The 25,600-nt window shown below is 46.1% G+C and overlaps 1 protein-coding gene across 3 annotated transcripts in view; it reads left to right on the forward strand.

The window, feature by feature from the left end:
• The first annotated feature begins 2,942 nt into the window (after positions 1 to 2,942).
• The window catches only part of POPDC2 (popeye domain cAMP effector 2), a 28,032-nt gene continuing 5,374 nt past the window's right edge, over positions 2,943 to 25,600 (forward strand). The window contains exons 1-4 of one of the 3 annotated variants that reach the window (XM_045785106.2): positions 2,946 to 4,707; positions 8,664 to 8,772; positions 14,282 to 14,813; positions 19,807 to 19,945. In XM_045785106.2, the coding sequence (XP_045641062.2) occupies positions 4,217 to 4,707; positions 8,664 to 8,772; positions 14,282 to 14,770 (1,089 nt within the window). In that variant the 5' untranslated portion in view covers positions 2,946 to 4,216 and the 3' untranslated portion in view covers positions 14,771 to 14,813; positions 19,807 to 19,945. Of the gene's footprint in view, positions 4,708 to 8,663; positions 8,773 to 14,281; positions 14,814 to 19,806; positions 20,299 to 25,600 lie in introns of those variants that run through there. The other 2 variants (XM_045785107.2, XM_087861608.1) reach the window with 2 other exon arrangements.

Raw genomic sequence — 25,600 nt, forward strand, 5'->3', positions numbered from 1 at the left:
ATTTTTTCCAATTAACAACCACTACTAGGAAGATGGGAATAATACAGTTTAAAAAACATACACCCTACAATCCCAAAGTTTTTATTGCATTAAAAGGCCTTAATTCCCTCTGTCAAATTGCTATAAAAATGTCTAAGTTCTCTCGGTTTCTGTACTTATCATGGACAGTAACTGCTCACAGACCGGCCGTCGTTCACAGCCGCACTTGGAGAGGCAGGTTAGCCCGCTGGCTTCATAATCCAGCCCCCGCCTGCCTCTCCTGCCTCGTGTCCTGCTGCTCCTTTTGACTCGCCCACAGCAGGCTATACCTGTTACCAGAAGATGTTGTGTATTTTTGTTTTACTTCTGGACTTGACTTCACATTCTGTTCTCCTTTCCTGGAATGCCCTCCTCCTAGCTGGGGAACACCTCGTCATCTTTTTAGACCAGCTTAAATGTCACCTTCCCTGTGATGTTTTTTCTGAATTCTTTCTCCCCAGTCAGTGCTTCCTTTGACCCCCAGATATATTTATTTCATTGGATCGCAATTATTTCTGGGTCAGTCTCCCTCGTTAGACCAGCAGTTCCTTGAAAGTGACGATTGTCTTGCTCATCCTCATATCCCTGTGCTTGGCGCACATACTTTGCCCTAAATAAATGCTTATTGAATTGCATCAACTCAGCAAATGGTGTGATGATGTGATTTCTGTGCATTTCCTTTTATTCTCCCCCAATATTTTCTACTGTGCTTCTGCGTGCATGTTTGCGGAGCTCCTTATAAGAACATACCACTTGGGGGCATCTGGCTGGCTCAGGTGGTGGAACATGAAACTCCTGATCTCAGGGTCATGTTGGATATAGAGATTACTTTGAAAATTAATTAATTAGAAAAAAGGACATACCATTTTTACACGATTTTTTTCCCTGTTCTAGCAAACGTGGTTTTATTTATTTATTACTTATTTATTTGACAGAGAGAGAGACAGCCAGCGAGAGAGGGAACACAAGCAGGGGAGTGGGAGAGGAAGAAGCAGGCTCCCAGCAGAGGAGCCTGATGCGGGGCTCGATCCCAGAACGCCGGGATCACGCCCTGAGCCGAAGGCAGACGCTTAACGACTGAGCCACCCAGGCACCCCTAGCAAATGTGTTTTTAAAAACAAACAAGATACAACTTGGCATTGTTGTATTCCCATCACAGGTCCCATCCTTCTGGCATCAATGTCATTGTCATTGCAGGCAGCATGTGGAGTTTATGCACTGGTGATGCCACCCCCCACCCTCACCCCCGAAGCAGAGTCAAATCCCCTGGAGCAATAAAGGAGCCTATATGTGGATACATATAAACTCCCAAAGGTACCTAGCAAGGTGGGACTACACAGAGAGCATACAAATTAAATGACCTACGCTTTAGTTCACATACTAGCTCTGTGACCTTCCTTAACCTGAGTTTGTTTCTTCCATTAAAAACAAAAGGTACGGTGGGATGACACGAGGAAACAATAACTGCTTGACAAATGTTATCATCCTCAGATGAACATGTATGTGGACTGACAAAGGAGGGAGGCTGAGAATAAGTCAGTGGGTCTGCCTGTCTCTTTAACGGGTCGGGGCCGGCCTAGGCGCAGTCGTCAGGCTTGCTGAGAAAGATGACCTGCTTTGAAATTCTATCTCGGGCAGAGCCTTGGTTGCTTCTCCTTTCCTGTTTCTGATTTCCTGGCTCACAGCTGGCAGGAATAGCCACTCTGGCAGCTCTGGGTGCATGACTAAGGTGGAGGGAGGAACAGCTGCTGCTTGCTAAAGTCAGTGGGCTGGTTGGGAGACAGGCAGGTGACATAAAAGCAGCATATGGAAATCCCCAAACTCTACTGCTCAAATGACATCCATATCATTGCTGTGAGGAAGACTGGGGGCAGGGCCTTTCCTTCTCGAGGCCCTCTCTAGCTCTTTTCCTTTTCCACCAATTTCCCCTCCTCAACTTTAGAAAGAAGGGAATAAAATACACATCTGTCAGTCAGTTGATTTTAATTAAAAAAAAAAAAAAAGACGCCTCGGTGGCTCGATCGGTTAACCATTTGCCTTGGGCTTGGGTCATGATCTCAGGGTCCTGGGATGGAGCCCCTCGTCGCATCGGGCTCCCTGCTCATCGGGGAGTCTGCTTCTCCCTCTCCCTCTGGACCCTCCCCCCCATGCTCACTTGCTTGCTCTCTCTGTCTCTCTCTCAAATAAATAAAATCTTTAAAAAGAAAAAAAGAAAGAAAGAAAGAGAAGAAAGAAAGAGAAAAAGGAAAAGAAAGAAAAAAACTGGCTTTCTTCAACATGTCATGCATTTTCACAGCTCTGTGGTTCTGCTTCTGCCGTTCTCACCACTAGAAATGCTCTTCTCCTTCTACCTACTTGGGTAATTCAATGCCTGTGCCTCAAATCCAGTGTTAGCTCTTCCGTCTTCCCTCCTGCACACCACCCTTCCTACTAGGCAGCCACCTCTCTTTAAGCTTAACTCAGTTATTGTGATTCACACACTGAATTGCCATTGTTTTTTGAGGTATCTTTCCTTTGATAGAGTGAAAGCTCTTAGGAATCTGATTCTCTAAGGGCTTGGCTCATAGCAAGCACCCAGTAAATATTTGTTGAGTTGAGACTTCTACTCCTCAGCACATTTGCCAATTTCTAATTTCCTACTAATTTTAGTTAGGTTGCAGCAGTATAATAAAAATCCCTATGGATTGAGTACTCAAATAGTCCTAGATGGTTACTGAGTCCCCCACCCCATCTCAGGGGCAATAGGAACATTGATAATAAATACTAACTAGCAGCAAGGGAAAAAATCATGGAGTCATTTGGAAGCCAGAGGGACGTGTCTTAATGTTTGCATATTCCAGATTTATTTTTTGATGACCCAAAATAGACTCCAGGTTCGTCCAGAAGTTCCTTGGACATCATCAGACTTCGGGGGTGGGGGTGCATGTGGGGTTGGGAGTCATGGATCTAGTCTATTTCTACTTACTGTGCAAACTACTTGGCACACAGCAGAGTCCAACTTGGGATCAAATCCTGGCTGGACCACTTACTGCCTATGGGAACTTGTTACTTCTATGAGCCTCAGTTTCTTTCAGATGTGGAAGGAGGACAATACTTATTTGGAAAGGTTATGTGATGACTAAATAATATGTGTATTAAGTACCTGATCATGGTCTGGCACTTGGTAGGTGTTTAATAGGTGGTAGTTACTATAATTTGCAAATAATGGGTAGGGTGATGGTCTGAGTACTGTATTACCATCGTATTAACTATATTACTAGATCGAGACATATGCAGGAGAAAGTCAGCTTAGAATTCAAAGAGCTGCTTTGCATAGTCATTTTTGTTTAATGGATGTCAAATAAATGCCTTGTGATGTTTATAATGTGACCTAATAAAGGCCTCTGAGGGGTTTTCCAGTTCTCACTGTTAGGATTTTTTCTTATAATAGTCCCCTACTTTCCTACTTTGATGTGTCCTCCTACCTCAGGAGAGCCCCTAGCCGTCCCCACAGGAACTCTGAACAGTATCCTGCCTGAGGTGTTGTGGTAAATTCTGTGCTCACTTTTCCTTTGCTCTCCCCTGCCTGCCTCCCTGGCTCCGAGGTCTTGTCCTCTGGGGAGATATGTTAAGTGCTCTGCCAGGCTGCCTGTATGCCTGGCCTGTTTTTTCTCACTGCCAGTACCTCTTGGATTCCAATTCCAAACATGGTATCCATCTGGGGTCACCCTTTCTTCCGGTGCCAAGAGAGACGCATTCCAAATGGAACACAAGTGTGCCTCCCGTGCTGGGCTCTCCTCATTCTGGTTGGGGACAACTGAGAGCAGGATGTGGCCACTTTATCCCTCACGGCTGAAGTTTTCAGGCCCAGAGTCCTAGCTTTGCCTCGGGACAATTTAGGTTTTCTGCTGAGAGCCAAATGTGAAGACAGTCCTAAGAAACCTGGAGGCAAGGAAGCTCGCCAGAGCTCTGTGGAGAGGGCCAGGGCCTTGCTGAAGGGGAGAGAGAGGGAAAACAAGCTTAAAAATCCTCCATGAAGTGTACTATGCTCTGCCACTTGCTCCCAAAGCTACTGGAAGCATTCCTCTCAGGAAAGGTGGAGTTGGTGGCAAGAAGCCGGACGTGAGAAGACTCCTGGGAGGACAGATTAATCCATTTTTTTGCATTTCCTATGTGGGGACAGTCTTAGAGCCCGGCCAGGCTTTGAGACACTCTGAAGATGAGTGCTAACAGCAGCACCATGAGCCAGCTTCTCTGGCAGGGCCCAGTGTGCGTTGGCTGGAAGCGGGATCTGGAAGGGGCCGTCTACCATCTGGCCAACTGCTTCTTGCTCCTGGGCTTCATGGGGGGCAGCGGGGTGTACGGATGCTTCTACCTCTTTGGCTTCCTGGGCACGGGCTACGTGTGCTGCGTGATGTGGGGCTGGTTTGATGCTTGCGGCCTGGACATCATCCTCTGGAGCGTCCTGCTGGCGGCGGCCTGCCTGCTGCAGCTGGGGTACCTGATAGACCGCCTGCGCAGGAACACCCTCCCCGAGGAGTTCGACGCCCTCTACAAGACTCTGTGTCTACCCCTGCAGGTGCCTCTGCAGGTGTACAAGGAGATTGTTCTCTGCTGTGAGGAGCGGGTCTTGACTCTGGCCACTGAGCAGACTTACGCTGTGGAGGGCGAGACACCCATCAACCGCCTGTCCCTGCTACTCTCTGGCCGGTAAGCTGCTCTGTCGCTGCTCAGCATTTCCGCCCTCTGCCCATGCTTCTCGTTTCCTCGTGTGTCCCTTTCCATTCTGAGGCTCCTGCAGTTGAGGGAAGGATGTGGCAAGTCAAACAAACAAAAACAGATTTTTTTCTAAGCATGGGTTTGGTTCCTCTTTCTTAGCATTTTCCAAGAGGAAATAAGATCATGAGGTATCTTCTTGGTTTATAGGAAGGACCATGTGTGCACTTGGTGCTGGGAGGTGTGGGGTGAGTGTGTTTCTTAAACCTGGGTCTAAAATGACCACACACACACACACACACACACACACACACACACATATTACACACACCAGCGGGTCAGGCTTGAGCTGCCACAATATCTCTGTAAGCTTTGAAAAATTGAATATTTCAATAAGGTCGATTTGTTCCTTACATGTGTATTCAGTGTTTCCTAAGCACCGACTGTGTGCCGGAACAGTGCCTGCTCCTTGCCAGGGCATCAAGGAAACCGCCCCAGGTATGTTGAGGATATCCTATATAGCCTCTTTGGGAAAGCCATTTGGTGTACAACCAGGTATGGAGAGGACATATGCCTTGTCCACTTTTCCATTCCCATTTGTTCTATTGAGATTCTTACAGACCAGTGATCGAGTACCAAAAAGACCACACGGTGAGGGAAGAGTAGTGATGCCCACACGTGTCTCATTGAGGATTTGGTGGAGGTAACTGGCTGATTCCTTTTAGGATTGGTGACAGCAGAAACGAGCAGAAATGGTCTTAGTCGAGATTAGTGGATGTCCAATTAGCCTATACATGAGTGTGGCCGTTGGCTGACATCTTCTGAACAAATACCACAGGGCTCCATGCTGTATGTTTGGTAGGCCGTCGTAGAATCTTTGAAATATCGCCCTAGTGGGACTTACATGTGGGGCTAAGCATCAGACAGTGAACTGCATCACCTGGGACACTTGGGCTACCTCTGTGAAAGCAAAGATTTCAAAAGCTTTGTTCTCAGTTTCCTTCCCTGCTTTCTTGAGACCGGGAGAAGGTGATAGAAGAGATAAGATAGTAATCTTATTAGAAGGCTCTGATTCTGAGGGAAAAAAAATAAAAAAGTAACCAGATAAGACTGCCAACCACACAGTGGGGAAAAAAGGAGTTTCAGAATGATGATGACGGTACTACAAGGACTACTAGTAGTAATAATCCGCGTTTCTGTGCTACTGTGTAGAATCAAAAGTGTTAGGTATACGTGTGTTTTTGTTTGGACTCGAGAGTCCTGGGTTGAATGATCTATGAGATTTTGTGGGGAGACGTTTCATTTCATTTATGAATAAATTGAAGGTAAACAAATGGACTTATTTGTGAACAAATACCTGTGTTAATAGAAGTACATCATGACTGTTGCCAAATGTTTGACACCTACAGTTCCATGCTTAAACTAAAGACAATTTGGGATACCAGGTGGCTCAGTCGGTTAAGGCTCAGGTCATGATCCCAGGGTCCAGAGATCGAGTCCTGCTTCGGGCTCCTTGCTCAGCGGGGAGCTTGCTTCTCCCTCTGCCTGCCGCTCCCCCTGCTTGTGCTCTCTCTCTCTGACAAATAAGTAAATAAAATCTTTAAAAATAAAATAAAATAAAGACAATTTAAGAAACATTCTCATCCAGGAGATCCAGGATGTTATTTGCTGCCTGTAACTCCTCTGTTCAAAGGACGGAGCTGAGACAGGTGGGAGGAGGGCCCACAGCACTTGGATGGTGTACGTTTATGGAAGTATATCATGATTATTGTATGATTCAGCTATTTTTTTTATGATGAATGTACCATGAACTTGTAGAAGACTGCTTCCCCATGAGGGGGAGAGATGGGCCTGCCCCCTCCGTGTGGCTTTTCCTAGTATACTTAGCATTAAAAACCTGAGTCAGAAATTAGACAATTTTTTTCTTGCTTTTCAAGGTTTGGAGTAAGAGTTTTATTTGTTATCTTTCAATGTCATCCTGTCCTAACATTGCTAAGTTGGAGCTGGGAGAAGAGGCTTCCCATCTGTGACCAGGCTCCAGTTTTAAAGGAGAATCATGGTACCTTGGGCTGGTTACAGTTGAGGTACCGAACACCTCAAAGCTGTGAACAAGAGCTCTGTGCCAGGAAGTAGGGGCTTCTTGTGCAGACCTCCCCCATATCACGTGCGGGCGCTCATCTGGAGCCCTTTGCTGAAACCTCAGATGCCCTTTCTATTTTATTTTAAAATATGCAACCAGTCCCTTTTAAGAAAGGCCAAGTGACTTCCCCAAAGTTTGTCACCTTGTTAAGCTGGGCTTACTGTGGGTGAGTTTCTCTCCTACAGAATTCTCTCATGCACAGCCTCCTGAGCAGACCGCTAACTGTCTGAGCCATTCATGTGGGAGGAAATACCTGTGGTCCAGGGGATCAAGAAGGAAGAAGAGACTTACAGGATAAAAGGCATAATATACCAATTCAAATGGCTTCAGGGAGCCATGCGGGCTCATCAGATGTTATACTTTAAATGATGTCACTCCTCATAGTTTGCTCAAGTGGTCAGATCCTTTGCCTGAAGAGTTGGTAAGAGGATCTGGTATATCCACCAACCCCCTTGTTCTCTCCCGCTGTCTCTCTTCCTGTGTTCGAGAAGCTTTTCCTTGAGATGTTGGTCCCCTTTTATGGTAACACAAGTGAGTTCACACAATTTGTTCAACTGTTCCTTTCTTCTCTCCTTCTCCCTCCATTCCTACCTTCCTTTCTTACTTTTCCCCTTCCAAAAATATTTATTAAAAGCTCTAGGGGACTTAGGATCCAGTGTTAAAATATGAAAAATACTATCACAGACATATTTCCAAGGAGAAATGCAAAGTGCACTCGGCACGTACCTGGTGGAGCTAACTTTTCTGGGGAGGTCAGATGAAACTTCCTGGGAGAAGGAATGTTTAAGCTGAGACCCGAGGAGAAGGTAGAGATTGGGAAGAGGGCCAGCTAGAGGGGACAGACTACGGGGAGGCCCTGAGGTAGGAGAGCATGGCACTTCATGTTCTCTTGTATCCTTTTCTTTCTAAGGGAAGTTCTGCCTGGCTATCTCCATATATTACCTGGTCTTGTAGGAGCAACTGTGTGTCTGTCATCAGAGACTATGGGCTAACACCACAGGCAATAAATAGCCTTTGGTGATGGTCTTTGGTAATTTGTACGCATGCATATCTGCAGGCATTCAATAGGAGCAAGATTTGGGGCGCTGATATTCCATTTGGCCAGAACTTAATCACGTGGCTATACCTAGCTGCAAGGGGGGTAGGGACATGCCATCTACCTGAGTCACCGCAGGCCCCACTAAACCTCTAGTACGGTGGAGGAAAGGAGAGAGCACAGAAGAGAAAACAGACGACCCCACCACCATCTAGCCCCATCCTCATTGGCTTCTTGGCATCCTATTCTTTTTTCAAAAGTCAACTCAGATGTCATCTTTGAGAAGTCTGCACTTGAAGAGAACTAATCAGCCTCCTGCCTCTAGTCTCCTGTCCACAACAGACACAGAGACTCACAGCCAGTTATTTGCACACCTGTGATTTCCACTAAGTTGTGAAATCCTTAAAGGCATGGATCAGATCCTACCCTTCTCTGCTTTTCCAGACTTCCAGGAGCACAGGAAGCACTCCATGCGTATGTATTTGGCCAGTAAAGTTCTGGAAAAGAAAAAAAAAGAAACAATAGCTCCTTCCCAATGGATGGAGTGTACCTCAGAGATCTCTTTAACTGCCCCCCCTTTGTTTGATAGAGACACCTCCTCTCCTGGTATAAATCAACGTTAGAGAGAGGTTGAAGCTGAAACCCTGAGTCTTCCAGGGGAAAGAGGAAAAAGCCCATATTGGGTCCTAACCATTTTCCATTTTTAAACGTAATTTCGACTGAAGAGGGTTTGGGTAGCCTTTTCCCACACGGTCTCGTCTCGCCCTTTGCCAGGGTTCGCGTGAGCCAGGATGGGCAGTTTCTGCACTACATCTTCCCGCACCAGTTCATGGACTCTCCCGAGTGGGAATCGCTGCAGCCCTCAGAGGAGGGCGTGTTCCAGGTAATCGGGGGCCTGTGGCGGCACTGCCCCACCCCAAACCACTGTGACCCAGGATCATGCCCCCCCATCTTTCCCCACTCACATCTTTGAACCACTGCCAGTGTGATGCTAGGGGTGGGAGCGCTCGCCTGAGGACAGAGGGCCTGGGCTGCCAGCAGTGGGGGCGGGCAGGGAGGTGCTAACCCCTGAGAGGCCATGTCACTCCTGTGCCTAAAACTCGTCCAGAAGAGCCCCATGACCACAAAATAAGAACCCACACTCCTTAGAGAGTAACCTAAGACCCTCAGTGACATCCAGCCACATCTCCAGCTCTTCCCCCTTCACACTTTTTGCTCATACCGGCCATCCGGGAACGGAAGGACTAGTACTCCCCTAAACACATCCCACTGTTTTGCAAGGGCCATGCTTGGCCCCTAATGTTTCCGAAATGCATTTCCCTCTCTAAATGAGGCTGTGGCATCTTACTTCCTCTGAAGCCTGCCCAGACTGACCTCATCAGCTTCTAATCCCCACAACCCTGTGTTCCTGTCTGTGCCTTTCTATCCCTTTTACTTATGCTGACTGGGCACAGATTGCTCTCTGCCATAAGGATCTGGTTTCCTTTCCTAACTCTTTGAGGTAGAAATCTGGGCTTCCTCTTCTCTATTCCCAGGCTCCAAAGGACAGTACCCTGAACACAGTAGGTGTTCAATAAAGGTTTGCTGAACTGGCTTGACAGTGGAATCGGTGTCTCAGAGAACTCTATGGGGCATTCACAGACACACTCCAAGGTGAGGGCCTGGCTGCTTGGCCCCTGCTCTCTTCTCTGCAAACCTTCAAACCTTAGTTCCTTGCTTTGTAGCTCTCACTCACTGAATGGCTAGTATGTGTCAGGCACTAAATATCGTATTGCCTTACTGATTCTCACAACACTCCACACTTAACAGACAAGGAAAGTCAGCCTCCAAAACATCAGTTTGCCCGAGGTCTTCACCTAGAAAGTGGTAAAGTGAAGTTGCCTGGCTCTGCTATTACTGTTTGTTTTTTTTTAAATGAGTAGGACACCAGTAGAGCGGAGTGTATACATACACACATGCACACACACACGTGCACACACACACACATGCACATACGCACACATGCACACGTGCACGCACGCAACGCACACATGCACACGCGTGTGCACGTGCACACACACACACACACACACACCTTATTATAGGAACTCCCCTGTCCAGATAGTTTGCTAGTACTGGGTTCCCTGTGACTTTTACCACTTCTATTGGGGAGTCCCTTAAGCTAGCCCAAGAGCTAACCCCAGAATAGACACATGCCAGGCAGGGCCACCTGGCTGGGCCTATTTCTGCCCCACCCTGACTTCTGGCTCTGTGAGGACAGACCCCGAGAGGAAATCCCGATCCCACTGCTGGGCCACCAGCCATAGACCGCCACTGATCATGTTCCCTGTCCACCACGCACACCCCCGCCCTCTCCAACCAGCCCAGCAGTCTTCTATGAGAACTCCTTCAGGCCCCTAAGAACCTCCGGGAGGGCCGAGGCAGGTCCTGAGCCAGCCAGACCAGCCTCCGTCTCTGACACTGACACCGAGGAACAGGTGGTGGTTAAGCCGGGTGTCCTCCCCTAAGCTCTGCTTGAAAGGAGAGGCTGTAACCCCAGATGGCCTCTCAGCCTGGAATGTAGCTACCGTCATATTCCTCCCATTTATATTTTTAGTGCACACCTCCTTTGGGAGCAATGAGGTCCACACGTTCACTATTGGCTGTGTAAAGTCCTATTTCCTCTTTGCAAATGTCAGGTGTTATCCTGAGTTATAGTTCATCCTGTCCTTGCCTTTTGCAATTACGGTCTTTGCAGATTAATAGGGCAATCCGCAGTGACCGAATCATAATTCTCATTGTGTTTACCACAAATGAATCAATGTTCCATCACGCCTCTCAGCAATCCAATTAAATAAGAATTTATTGACTCTTCAGCACTGTGAGCCTCTTGTTAGTCACAGAGCATAGCATAGGAGGTATCACACAGAAATCCTCATTATTTCTCCAGTTTACATTGTGTCTTACTGGACCCGAGCCCTCTTTCCATATGTTATTCCATTTAATCCATTTACCCAGCCTCTGAAATGAGAAATAGAGAAAAAGGTTGTCAAAACTTCATTACAGACATATGCACATATACATGTGGGAACCAGGCAATGAGCAGGTTTCCTGAAGACCTTCGAGGAAGGACTTTATACGGGACCTGAGAAAGTGACATTCGGTTGTTTTGCAGCATATAAGATTTGTGGACTCATTCATTCACTTCTGTAATGTTTACTGAGCATTTATTATACACCAGGCACTGTTAAAGGTGCTTGGAATGTATCAGTGAATGGTACAGAGGACGTTCCCTGCCTTCATGCAATTTGCATTCTAGTAGGGGAGATAAAAAAATAAGCCATTGACATAATGATTAATTATGTAATATGTTAAAAGATAATGAGGGCTAGTAAAAAAAATAGAGTGGTATAAGAGAGGCCTAGTTGCAATTTTAAATAGGGTGGTCATAGAAGTCTTTGTTGAGCAGGTAACATTTGAGCAAAGACCTGAGGGAGGTGGCAGTGTGAGCTCTGCGAAGCTGAGGGCAGAGCATATTAGACAGAAGGAAGAGCCGGTGCAAAGGCCCTGTGGTGGGAGGGACTAGCATGTTTGAGATGCAGAAAGGAGGCCAGTGTGGCTGGAACAGAGAGAGGAAGGGGAGAGAATAGCTGGAGAGGAAGTCAAAGACAGGATGAGGAACCACATCATGTAGGACCAGTGCGTACATTTTCTAAATGGAGCCAAAAGTATTTCCTAATGCTTCGGATTTAGTGTGTGTGAGAGAAAGACGATCAAGGGAGACTCTAGACTTTTGGTCTGAGCAACTGGAGAGATGGAGCTTCTATCAACTGAAAAAAGGGAACCTACAAGTAGAATAGGTTTGGGGGGAAGAGAGGAAGTTTGCTTTTGGCTATGTTAGATTTGTGTCATCTGTGGACATTTCAATGAAGACGCTGCACGGTCTAGAATTAAGGAATGAGGTCTGAGGCTGAGGTACAGATTTGGGAGTTCTGGCATACGGGTGATATTTAAAGCCGTTGGATTGGATGAGTCCACTGAGTGAGTGAGTTTGGAGAGAGAAAGGGTTTAAGAACAGACCAACCCTGGGCTACTCTAGTGTGTAGGAGCTGGAGATCAAAAGGAACCTCAAAGGAGCCGGCAGGAGATTGTCCCAGGAAAGGGAAGCACCCTGCGAGCCAAGTAGAGAAAGCACGTCAAAGAGGAGGGAGCATCAGCAGGGTTGACCAGGAAAACTGATGTCACACAGCATCTTAAAGGTCACTGGTGACCTTACCAGGAGCAGCGTGTGTGGACTGCAAGGGGCAAAGCCTAGCTGGTCTCAGAGACAGAGGAGAGAAGCTGGAGATAGCAGGTACAGGCAACTCTTTCCCTGGAGTTTTGCTGAGAAGGGGAGTAAACTAATGAGGTGGTAGCTAGCGAAAGAAGTGAGGTGAAGAAAAAGGATTTCAATTTATTTTAAGAGGGAAGGAAGTAAGATCATGTTCGTAAGCATGCCCATGGTCTTTGTGTTTGGCGTCAAGGGCGCTGGTCATGTCCAGAGTGGCTCTGACACACACCTGCTTCAGGGTCAGGACTCTGATGTCTGCTTTGGGAATCGTTAGTAAGTACAGCTCCAGCGCGGGCCCTGGCAGACAGCGGGCAGATTGTGAGTACGACTTTCGGCACTTTTCCTCATGAGGCAGCCTGTTCAGAGAGACCAGGTGATTTCTCTGATCACACAGCCGGTCAAGGGGGAAAGCTGGAACTTGGAGCCAGCTCCCAGCCTTGATGGGGTAATTTAGGGGCCCAACTTCAGTGCTGGGGAATAGGGGGCAACAAGCAGAGGAGAGGAAATGAGTGAAGAAAGTGGACAAGGGGTACTGCAGAAGGGGAGAAGAGAGGAGGGTAGTGGGAGCTCTGGGACACAATGCAGGAATTAAAAGGATTAGAGAAGATCTCTAAGAAAGGATGGTTGGAAGTCAACCCTACCTTTAGTTAGAAAATCCACATGAAGAATTGAACACTATGCCTGGCTAGCTGCTGTCATCATTGCCATCATCTCCACTGTCTCCATTCACAAACCTTCACCATGAGCCCTGCTGGCCTTCTCATTTTTTTTTTTAAGATTTTATTTATTTATTCGACAGAGATAGATACAGCCAGCGAGAGAGGGGACACAAGCAGGGGGAGTGGGAGAGGAAGAAGCAGGCTCATAGCAGAGGAGCCTGATGTGGGGCTTGATCCCATAACGCCGGGATCACACCCTGAGCCAAAGGCAGACGCCCAACTGCTGTGCCACCCAGGCGCCCCTGGCCTTCTCATTTTTAAAGTACTATGGCCATGGGGCGCCTGGGTGGCTCAGCATCTGACTGCACCTCAGGTCATGACCTGGGGTCCTGGGGTCAAGCCTGGTGTCAGGCTCCCTGCTCAGTGGGGAGCCTCCTTCTCCCTCTCCCTCTGCCCCCCTCTCATGCTCTCTCTCACAAATAAATAAACAAAATCTTTAAAAATTTTTAAAAAATGAAGTATTGTGGCCAATCCAATTATAGAAAATTGTGCGATTCTACACCCTATTCCTTTACTATTCTAGGCACGTTTCTAGTTTAACGCTAGCTTTACCACTCGTCGGTGTTTTAATAAGGATTTATCAGGCACCTGCTACGTGCCAGGCACACATTACCTACCTGCAAGTGTAATTCAGCTTTGCGTCGTGGGCCGGTAGTGAATGCTTGGAAATCCCTAGGTGGCTAAATAATTGGAGAGTGGGGTGCCCTCGACTTTGTGCTCTTAAGAGCTCCTCTTCCTTCATGCCCTTCTTCTGACTTTAGCCATCAGATCGCTTTGGTTACTTGTTGTGGCCCCTTCAAGAGCAGCTTCCTGGGCCTGAATTCCAGGCCAGCATTCTGCCACTTGACGCAGCTTGGCATGCCTAGTCAGAAGCTCTTCTCTAACTGAATTGCTTTCCAACTCTCCCTTAATCCCTCCTGCAATATATTATCCTTCTTTATTCTCAAAACAAAGTGTCATCAGCCTGCCAGCCTATCTTCAGAGCAGCAGGAGGCCCCGTCTCTCTCACAAGATCACAACAGACTCAGAATCTCCCTTAGCTGCTAACGGTATCAGCCATGGGACCACAGAATGTGAGAATGTGAGAGCTGAGGAGACTGGACGTGGAAACTGAGGCTCCAAGGGGGTGAAGGCCCAGTGAGTGGATGGCTGGACCCAGGGCCCCTGACAAGGAACCCCTCCAGATCAGTGCACACAAGTCAAGTCATTCACTGGACCTCCTCCGGGCAAGGCCATGGCGGGCGCTCCCACAGTTTCTTCAACAAAAGTGCAGCCGTTTGTTGAGTAACTGTATGTTTCTCTGTGTTAAGCATGGACACATGGTCTAATTTAAACCTCCGCTCTCTTCTCTGGACCCCTCTCAGGTCACTCTGACTGCCGAGACCCCATGTAGCTACATTTCCTGGCCCCGGAAAAGTCTCCACCTTCTTTTGACCAAAGAGCGATACATTTCCCACCTCTTCTCGGCCCTGCTGGGCTATGACATCTCAGAGAAGCTCTACGCTCTCAATGACAAGCTCTTTGCCAAGTTTGGGCTGCGCTTCGACATCCGTCTCCCCAGCCTCTACCACGTCCTGGGTCCCGCGGCCTCTGATACAGGGCCAGAGTCGGAGAAGGAGGATGAGGAAGCCCGTGAGCCGGCCATGCCCCCAACCGCCCAGCAAACGCCCCCTTGCTCTCCTCTTGCGGCCGCCACCGGCCCTCCTGCCCCTCCTTCCCGGGCCAGGATGTCCAGGCCCGACAGCGGCGTGCTGGGTGAGGACTCCAGCAGTCTGGTGCTGGAGGATTTTGAGGAGGTGTCGGGATCAGAGTCGTTCATGGATTATAGGAGTGATGGGGAGTACATGAGGTGAGGGAGGACGAGCACGGGCTCAGCCGCCCGGCTCAGGACCCTGCGTAAGTACTCAGAAGGCCGCGGACGCCTTCCTGCCAACAGGTGGCCTTAACTCGGCTTGTAAGGGCAAAAACACTCTTTCATGGAGCCTGTCCTCTCAGAGGACTCCCAGAAATTGGCGGTAACCCCACCTTGCAGTAGCAGGTCACTCCAGGTGCATGTGAGGCGTGAGGGGGTGTTTTAAACCCATTTTTAAGTGTGATTGCATTTTGGAAAGCGGGCTCGTTGACATTTTGAGCAAGCAAATGGTTGCGAAATTGTTTGCAAGTTTGTGTGAAGAGTTAAGGCCATAGATGGCCAGGGCTCAAGGGGATTTTATTTGTGGCATGCGTTTTAAAGGGGGAAAAAGCTGACATGGTTCTAATGCCTATCAGTTCTTCCGAGTGTAGCGGCAGCTCTAAAAAGCAGTCGCTCTTTCGCTTGGATTGGCAGCTAGCTGTGTTAAAATCACAAATTTCAAAGAGGCTTGTGATATAGGCGGGTAACCCCAGGAGGAAAATGGCCCACTGCTCTTCTCTTGCCTAGTAGAGAGTGCCTTGCTCATTCAGACAGGGGCCGGTGCTGCTCTGTTACCATGATCATATGGGTATACAGCAGCCTGGCTTTCCCCCGAACCACACCTGTGTGAGGTGGATGGGCACAAATGTGGGAGGACCTAAGGGAAGCGCAGGATTTCCCTCACAGCTCAGGAGAATGTACAAGAAAGCTCTACTGAGTAGTTCTGGGAAATTGCTGTCATATTCCCCCTGGTTACTCTCACAATGCAGTGACATTTTCCTCTGGGACTCCACCTAGCCATGGTGGAGACCTGGCTTTTCCTGAGGAAAATCCCACTGTTGCCAACTGGGAAGGCATTTCCAAGCATGTGTGTGTGTGTGTGTGTGTGTGTGTGTGTGTGTGTATAATGCAGGGGCCTAAGAGACCCATCATCCTTTGGGAAGCACGGACAAATTTTTCAAGAAACTAGCCCAGTGAGGAAGGTTTCCAGGGTATACAAGGTGAATGAGTGAATGTTTGTATATTTTGTAAAAACAAGTTATGTAAATGATGGAAGAGGCAGGGGAAGTGAATGATAAGAAATTAGATGTCTTGTTTTATGGGTATGGAGCTCGTCATCTCCTGTAGTACCAGTGCCCCTAGAACCATAATTGGGCTGATTCTGGAGTAATTCCGTGGATCTCTCCAGGACCCAAGATCACTTGTTGACTTCCTCCATTTGCACTGAGCGCACTCATCGCCCCTTTCCCGCTGTACTCACCCTCTCCGTCCTACTTGTCCACCTCCATCCATGCCTACGGGTCCCATCCTGTGGTTCCCTCGCTTTCTCCAGCATGCCCACCCCCTGTACACACTCTTCACTCCTGGCAGCTCTCAGTGTTCTCGTGTTTTTCCGGGTTTCTTCTCTTCCTGGTTCTATTTGCTCTTCTTTCTTTCCTCTTTCTGACTTCTGCTCAGTCCTTGGTTGCCTCCGTTTGCTGCTCAGAAGAAGAAAAAAGCCGTTTCCTTCTTCTTCTTAGGTAATTTCTCATCTCTATACTTGTCCCTTCCTTTTTCCCCATTTTATCATTTACGTATTTCTCTATTACCTTATTTTCCTTTTCCCCCCCACTTTCCTGCCTTACTCTCTCCCTAAACTACCCTGCACCCTCATCTTGGTCTTTAATCCATACTCTTCCAAGATTAGTACCTCTCCCTCTGCCTGTAGATGAAACCATTTGAGTGAAAGTGTGACCATTCCCAGCTGCAGGTGGCTACACATTTCCTGCATGAGTTTTCCCAGACATTAGGAGGCAGCATGATAAGCCAGAAAAAGAGCCAGTTCTGGCTTCTGTGTCTGGATCTGCTACTTTTTGCAAACCACACAACGTCACCAAACCTCACTTTCTGCGTTTGAGTGTGTGGACCAGCTGGACCCCAAAGGTCTTCTTGGCTTTAGTAAGAAGGCAATGGATGAGTTGTTCAGAAGAGGAAAAAAGAAACAGTTAGCAGTATAATGACCCAGGACCCAGGACTTCTGGGTGTCTTTCAGCAAGAACACTCTGCCGTATTTCACTACAATTTCTCTTTTGACTTGGGACTGTCCTCCGTGCTGAATTGTGGGTCCTGCTTGATTAGAAATGCCCTCCGTGCTGTACTTGTGAAGAGGCTACCCCCTACCATGTGAGGACGGTGCAGGTGTCCTATGTGAATGGAGGTCACCACTCAGTCTCGAAGCTCCTCCACCCTTAACACTCTCATATGAAATGCCCCTTTTCAGATCCAGCTTTTTCTGAACCTCAAGAGGAGCAAACTGCTCATATAACTCCCTTTCTAAAGTATTGGTATTGACAATATGAAGAGAGTAGGTTTTTCAATGTTTGTTATTTAAGTGATAGAAAGTAAAAAGCATATTTACTTCCAAACCACAGAGTTCTGAGAACAACTTGAAAACCTGGTCAAGTTGCACAAATTTCAGATGGCTTTCAATTCAGTCTGTGATAATGGGATACTTTAAACCAGAGACCCTTTTCCGGAGCTGTGATTTGGGGTGCTTGGTTTGACTTCATTTGCCATCAGACCCTTTCTAGGGCTATTCTTTTAATGAGTAAGCCTAGTCCCTTGTGCTAGGTAGCAATTTCCTATTGTGTCCTTTACAGTGCAGGGCACACCTCACCGTCTATTCTCTGGCTCCTCAGTTAGCAGCCTTGTAAGCTCATAGCTATTCATCCCGGCACAGCACCGACAGAAGAGGCAGGAAGCCGGCTGAGTTCTGCCTCACTGAGAAGGACACAGCTTCATCGCATGGACACGGGTGCTTGTCCCTCACACCAGGCCTGGCTACAAACAGTCAGGGCTTCCATTAGAGCTCTCTGTGGAAGACAGTGCATCTTTTGGTCTGGTGGTGCCCGGGATTGAATGTTGCTCCTTTTAGTGGGCAGAGCAGCACTGCCGCCTAATGCACTCATGCAAGGTCCTCCAGTGAGACCTCACATTAACCTGGCCTTCACGACACGCTTGAATGCTGCGGACACTCTGCAAATGCTCCATTTGGCGTCTTCCTACCAGAGATGCTCAGCGAATGCAACTCTGGAGTGAGCAATGAAGTCAGATCACAAGTCTGTTAGCACAAATTAATTGAAAGCTTGAAACAAATTAATTGAAAGTTTGAAATTTGGCCAATTTTGATTATGTTTTCAAGTTATTCCAAAAAGTCTGTGATTTGAAAGTAGAAACCATACGTTGCTGCCTTTCTCCCTATTATTGAAATAAGCAAGCAAATGAGAAACAGATGATAACATGGAGGCTAATTGTGGTCAGGGAAGGAACACAGGACCGGTACAATAGTGCCAAGGGCCAGAGAACCAATTCAACAAACATTTGCATATCTACCATATATCTGAGGCACTGTGCCAGGTATCATGAATTTTTTTTCATGAATTTATTCATTACATCAGGAATCATTGTGAATAACAGTAGAAAGACTTGAAGGTGTTTAATCTGGGAGAGATGAGCAAGAGTGATAGCCCCACATTTCAAAAAGAAGGGGAATTAGAATTTGCCTTCAGTTGGGTAGTTCTTGAGGGCAGAAATGAGGTGAGGGCTGACTGTCGTAAGGAAAAGGGCTTTGCTCAGTGTTAATAATGGGTTGCCTCATGGAGTTGTGAGTTTCTCACCATTGGAAGAGGCCAAGCAGGAAGAAGAGGAAATCTCAGAGATCTTGTAAGGTGATTCGGGCTCTGAGAGAAGGATGCCCTAGGTTATTGCTGGTAAGGTGCCTTCTAACTCTGTGACGCTATGATTCTGTGATTCTAAGAGCTGACTCTGGTTCTGTCACTCAGCCGCCGTCTAGAGGAGTTTCGCATCAGCAGAACAGGACTGAGAGGCTCATACATAATTAATGCCTACTAATAGGTAGACAGGTAGCCTCTGTCTACCTTAGCAGGTTGCGGTTAGGAGTAATTCAGAGAATGTATATAAAGGTAGTTTGTAATGCGTAAAGCGCGGGATGAGTGCGTAAGGTATTTCAGTATCCTATTATGTGTGGAATTGTTTAGCAATCTCCCTCTCTCTCCGTCAGAGACACACGATTTTCCCTCACATTTCCCCCAGTCTGGCTTTCCAGGGAAGCTGGCAACTGGCAGGGGCTCCTGAGAACAGAACGGTCAGCAGAAAGGTGGAGAACCAGAGAAAACACACACGAGGAGCTCCTCGGCCCCTGCGTGACCAACAACTGGCCAGACCCTCACCTCTTTTCCTTTATTGGCTCAGGGGGAGACAGGACACCATCACACTGTATCCACTCTAGTCACACTCTAGTCATCACACGCAATGTCTCTCTGCAGCGGCTGTAAGGTGCTGTTGTAGCTGTCAGTTTTGTTAACACTTTTCTCACAGAAACCACTGGGAAGACTCCTAGAACGGAACACGTGCCTTCGACCGTGGCATGGCAGGAGCTGCCCCGGGGCCTGGGGTTCTGGGTGTCTGAAGGTAGCACCGCTCTGCCTGCCAAGGCCCCGTGTTGGGTCAGCTCAGGCAGAGGCCGCGGCGCCCTCCCAGCCCTCTGGATCACAGCAGCCTGCCACCCGTGCCCGCGCCGTTGTTCTCCTGCTTGTGTTGTGCAAGCCTCATTCACCTACCCCTCTCTTTGTGAAAATAAAAGGCAGGGGCCTTATTAAACTCGTCATTTTGTGATATCGATTTTTTGGAAACTCATGCAGTAGTGCCAGACAGGAAGCAGAGTTCTGTAGATTCTTCATAGGAAGCACTGGGAGTTCATCTCTTGGTCTCTTCCCCTGTGAAACAAGAGGTGGGGCTGAAAAACTTCAAAGCTGGTTCATCCTAATACTCTAGAATGAAATGATTCAAAGATACAACTGCCCCCACCATGTCAGGCCTCAGGTACAGCTAAAACATTGGGAATCAGCAGAAGAAAATAAAACGGAGAAGAACCCTGAGAAGTTAGGCAAGCCAGCTGGAGCCACAGTGCTGAAATCCTTCCTCTTTTTCTTTCCACAGCTTCTAGAACTCCTCTCCACAGTTACTCTCAAGTTATGTCCAGGGGACAGGCCCCCTTGGCTCCAGCCCACACTCCTGAACTTTAAGGATCCACGGGCTGTCTTTTTCTCTGGCCACACCAAGGTTCACAGAAAGGTCACTTGAGTGCACACCCCGTCTTACCCACGGAAGGCTCACGGGCCAGTTCGGAGCAGAACCAGGAGACGCCGGCGCTGCAGCTACACCAAGCGTCCCCAGCGACTGTACAAATTTGCCTTTGCCAGCCTTCCTTCCAGAAGAAGGCACCCAAAAGTACTGATGCCATCCTTCGCTAACTGCAGAATCTTGGGCAAGTTCCATAGGCTCTCTGAGCCTCACCTGTGAAGCTGGGACTTATAAAACCCATCTCACGGGGCTGTCGTGAGCGTCGAATGAGATGACTTAGGTAACACACCTCAGACATGGCGTGGCACCTCGCAAGCACTCAATAAATCACTCGGGTTTTTTTCCCTATGTTGTTTCTTTGAACTGTCTGAAGGGGTCTCTGAAGTCAGCTAGCCAAGAAGTTTTCACGGTTTGCTCGCTTGTTGGTTTGTTATTTCCCAGTTAGATTCAACTGATGGAAGTAGAAATTTAGAAACCTAGTTTTCCCTTAAGCTTTTAAGTTCAACTTACAAATCTCTTGTTCTGTTTAGGACCCTAGCATCAAACAATAGTTTTTAGGGGGACTTTAACAAACTCAGTTAATTAAATTTCCTCAAACATTTTAAAGTGGATTTATAAATTTAACACATTCTATTTCACTTTTTCCCTAAATACTTCAACATATATTCCGGTTATCCGTTGTCATGTAACATTCATACCTGAAACGGTGACTTAAAATAGTTTACTTGCTGATGCATGAGGGGCTTGACTGGGCCCAGCTGGGCTGTTCTCACTCAAGATCTCTCATGCTGTCATGTTCAGATAGTGGCTCAGGCTAGAGTCATCTCAAAGACTTCTTCACTCATGTTTGGAGCCTAGTCTGGGGACAGTCAAACAGCTGAGGACCAAAACAGCTGGAAGTCCTTGGGTATCTGTCTCTTTCTCTCTCTCTCAATAGTTTGTTCATTGTGTTGCTGTTTGCAAAATTGCTGTTGCAATTCTTTGTTGCATGAATATACTGTAATTTATTTATCCATTCTACTGCTGATGGGCATTTGGGTTGTTTCTAGCTTGGGGTGATTATGAATAGTACTGATATAAGCACTCTTGAACGCCTCTCTTGGTACACATATGTGTACATTTCTGCGGCATATACCTAGGACTGAAATTGCTCAGGTACTGGGTACATGTATGTTCAACTACAGGAAATACTGCCAAACAGTTCCCTAAGTGATTGTACCAATTAAGATTTCCACCAGCAGTATGTGAGAGTTCTCATTGTTTCTCATCCTCCCAATTGTTGACATTGTCATTTAAAAAAAAAACAAACACGTTTTAGCCATTTGGATATAGGTAGCAGCATATTGCTGTGGTTTTAATTTTCATTTCCCTGAAGAGTAATAAGGTTGAGTACTTTTTCATGTTTTTATTAGCCATATCGATATCCTCTGTTGTGAAGTGTCTGTTCTTATTCTTGCCCATTTCTCTATTTGTTTGTATGCTTTTGCTTGTTGATTTAAAAGAATTCTTTAAATATTCAAGTTAAAGATCCTTCATTGCTTATATATGTTCAAATATATTCTCCCACTTTGTAAATCTTCTCTTTTTTCTTTAAATCATGTCTTTTGGATGAACATGTTCTTTTTTTTTTTTTTTAGTTTTATTTATTTATTTATTTGAGAGAGAGAGAGAGAGCATGAGTGGGAGGAGGGACAGAGGGGGAGAATCTCAAGCAGACTCCCCACTGAGCATGGAGCCCAGTGCGGGGTTCAATCCCACGACCCATGAGATCATGACCTGAACCGAAATCACCAGACACTTAACCGACTGAGCCACCCAGGCGCCCCTAAACATATGTTCTTAATTTCAATATAAAAATTTGTCAATCTTTTCCTCTATCAGTAGTCCTTCCTGTGTCATGTTTAAGAAGTCGTTTCCTCCCCTGACGGTATTCCTCTGTATGACCCTCTAGATGTTTTCTTGTTTTACGTTTCACAGCTAGATCTACAATCAACCTGATTTGATTTTTGTGTATGGGAGGAAGTAAGGATTAAATTCTTTATTTTCCAGTGGATATCCAATAGACTGAGCACTATTTACTGAAATAATTATTCTATCCCCACTACTGTCCAGTGTCCCCTTTGTCATAAATCAAATGTTTACATAACTTATCAACTCATCATTAATCTGTAGAGTCTTCAGGATTTTCCATAGATTCAAATACATCATCTGTAAATAATGATGGTTTTATTTTTTCCTTCCTAACTTATACCTTCCCCCTCCTCCACCTCTTCCTCCTCCTTTTTCTTTTGATGCCTTGGTGCTCTGGGTAGGACCTCCAGTACAGGGACGAGTAGAAGGGGTAAGGAAGACATCCTTCTCTCATACCTGACCTTAAGGAAAATGTTTCCAATATTTTATCATTAGGTATGATGTGTGTTATTAGGTTTTTATCAGATTAAAGAAGTTCTATTCCTAATTTGCTGAGGGTTTTTTTTTAAATCATGGATGAGTATTGAATTGCATTAAATGATTTTCTGCATTTATTCAGATTATTTTTCTCCCTTCTGTTAATGAATTACATTAATAGATATGTGAATATTAAAATAACTTTTCATCCTAGAGCAAATCCAATTGTATTATGTTGTATTTTCCTCTTCACCTATTTCTGAACTTAGTTTGCAAATATTTTTTTAGGAATTTTACATCTATGTATTTTGTAATATCATTGTCAGGTTTGATATCAGGGTTATGAACTTTGTAAGAGGAGGTAGGAGGTATTCTCTCTCTTCTTTCCTATTCTTTGAAGATCTTTAAACCAAACAGCTTTATAGCTCTTGAGTACTACCTCACCCACTTTACCTCCTACTTTCCACTCAGTTGCCCTTGCCTAAAATCTTGGAGTCTTTCCATCCATCTTAGCTCTATCTTCAAAATGTATTCTGAATGCAATTCACCGCCTTTGCTGCCACCACTAATTTCAAGCTACGTTTATTTCATACCTAGATTAACTTCAATAGACTTACAACAGGTCCCTTGATTTCTCCCTTTTCTCCTCCTCATAATCTATTGTATACACAGCAAAGTGGTCATTTAAACATGTATTTGATCTCATCACTGTCTTGCTCAAAATTTCAAATGCCTTCCAGTTATACTTAGAATAAAATCCAAATTTCTTACCATGTGATATTAGAATCCGTTTATTATGACTTAATAGCACAAAGGTTTATTTCTCTCTTAAAGTCTACTGAGAGTCTGCATGACTCATAAGCATAACCGTCATGATGTTGCAACTCGGTGATTCAATCTATTTTGACCTTCTGGCTCTGTCACCAGAAGAAAGAAACAGTTTGACATTCTGGTGCTAGCTTTTTGATGCTGTGGCTCAGAAAGGATACAAATCACTTCTGCCCAGGGTCCACTGACTAAAGGTGGTCAAATGGGCCCACTTAATAATCAACTTTGTGCTTTGTTGATTGAAGAGACTGGGAAATGTGGGGAAGCAAAAGTCATGATTGGTGAGTCCTATCCTTCTGGCCATGTATAAGCCACCAAGCCCTACCTGCCCATCCCTCAGCCGTATTACCTTCTGATCTCATTCTTCTATATCATGTTTCAGCCGCACTCTTCTTTTGGGTGCCCGTCAGGCATACCTAGCTGCTTTTTCTGCGTTAGGGCCTTTACTTACTTCTTCTCTCCGAAATGCTTTTCCCTCATAACTTCTCTTGGCTGACTTCTCCTGGCCATTCCGTTCCAGCCCCTGTCACCATCCCACCCACGATCACCTTCTGTCCCCTTGTCCTGCTTGGACTTTCTTCAGAGTCCTATTTTCTCCTTTTCTCCTTCCTCTCTTTCCGGGATTCAAATTATGTGCTCGATAGAACTGTTCAGTGTGTTCCATATAGTTTTTACGTTCTTTTATCGTTTTTCTTTTCTGAAATCACATTGTGTATTTCTTTTCTTGTTTGATTTCTATCTCTTCCCTCTATAATTCACAGTATATTTCTCCCCTGTCCATTTTGAGAAATTCAATGGCTCTCTTGTCAATCCTTGAGGGCTACTGTGGAGAATAAATGAAGCAATAAACAAACAACGAACAAGCTCATACATTGTAAATTGAGGCTCAGTGTTACCTGGGATATGGTGCCGCCCCTCCAGCTAGAGGACTGCCCAAGCAGAGCTATTGTTACATACGTGTGGTATATATCAGCGGCTTCACAGGATGGGAACTTCTTTTAATGTGTGTGTCTATGGTTTTTTTTGGTTTTTTCTAAAGATTTAATTTATTTATTTGAAAGAGAGAGAGTGAGCGTGTGAGAGGAGGAATGGAGGGACAGAGACAAGCAGACTCTGTGCTGATTGTGGAGCCTGATGCGGGGCTCGATCTCACGACCCCGAGATCATGAGCCAAAATCAAGACCTGGTCGTTTAACCCGACTGAGCCACCGAGGCACCCTGTCTTTGTTTTTAAAAGGAACAGACCTTACCTGGTAGAAGTTGTGCTTTTGTTATCTAATGGTATATGTAATGGCAAAAGATATCTGGATTCCTATATGGTTTTTAGATAAATTTGTGGTTATGTAAAATTCAGCACAATGGTTTTATGTACTTGAAATCTAGCATGACATGTAGGTACAAGGCATCGTATTTACTCAGTCTATGGAAAATTCTTGACATGATACGGATTTGTGAACCTCCTACACTAAGCCCACACTAGAGGTCTACATGTGTGAAAAGAAAATCTTTGGGGTATAGCTTAATATTTTCAGCAATAAAGTCTGACATATAGTCAGATTTGCTCTGAGGAGAAGATAGTAAATATTCTTTTATCTCATGAAAACTTATTAAATATCCACTTGTTGTCAGACACTATGCTGGACACCACATACTTCAATAGGTGAATCATTCATGGTGTCTGTCCTGAAGGAACTTGAGCTCTTCCAAAGGAGAGACATGAATCATAGACACCCTGTCCCCTCCCCACCAAGGCCTGACTCCTCTGAGGATTAATCTTTTCCCAGAAGACTCCTCAGTCCCTGTGTAAATAGGCTTCTTGTGACCCATAAATAGTTTAAGATGTAGCTGGATCCCTGACGTATATACAAATAAGCACTATGTCAGTCCATTGTGGAAAACATTACATGAGCGGTTGAAACCACTATGTGACATATAGAAGTTCAGCAGAAGATACCACTTCCTACTTCTGGAATCAGGAAGGGGTCATGATGAAGCTGACTTTGAGCTGTGCCTTCAAAGACAGAGCTAGGCAAGGCAGAAGCAATCTAGGGGAAAGAATACATGAGTCAAAGACCCAAGGCTGGAAGGTACAAGAAAAGCATGGCTGGAGAAGAGAACCAATGACTCTTAGTGACTAGCTGTGGAATCTGAGCTCTAATTGGAAGGCAATGGGAAATGAGCAGGAAAATGGTGCATCCCAGAGCAGTGCTGAGGGAGGTTGCATTGAGTGCATACCACAGAGCCGGGCAGAGTATAGTTATTTCATAAACGTTCACCTTCTGAGAGACTTGAGAATACAAAGCCAGGAGAACAGTGTTGGCCTTTAAAATGGTCAGTGAGGTTGTAAGGTACCAAGGGCCAGAATACAGAATGACGATGGCAACAGAGAGGCAGACTCCTGAGAGATAGCCTGCGGAGAATTGCTTGGGGGAGG

The sequence above is a fragment of the Ursus americanus genome, chromosome 4 (assembly GCF_024610735.1).
Source record: "Ursus americanus isolate L20-20 chromosome 4, mUrsAme1.1.p, whole genome shotgun sequence".
NCBI classification, from domain to species: Eukaryota; Metazoa; Chordata; class Mammalia; order Carnivora; family Ursidae; genus Ursus; species Ursus americanus.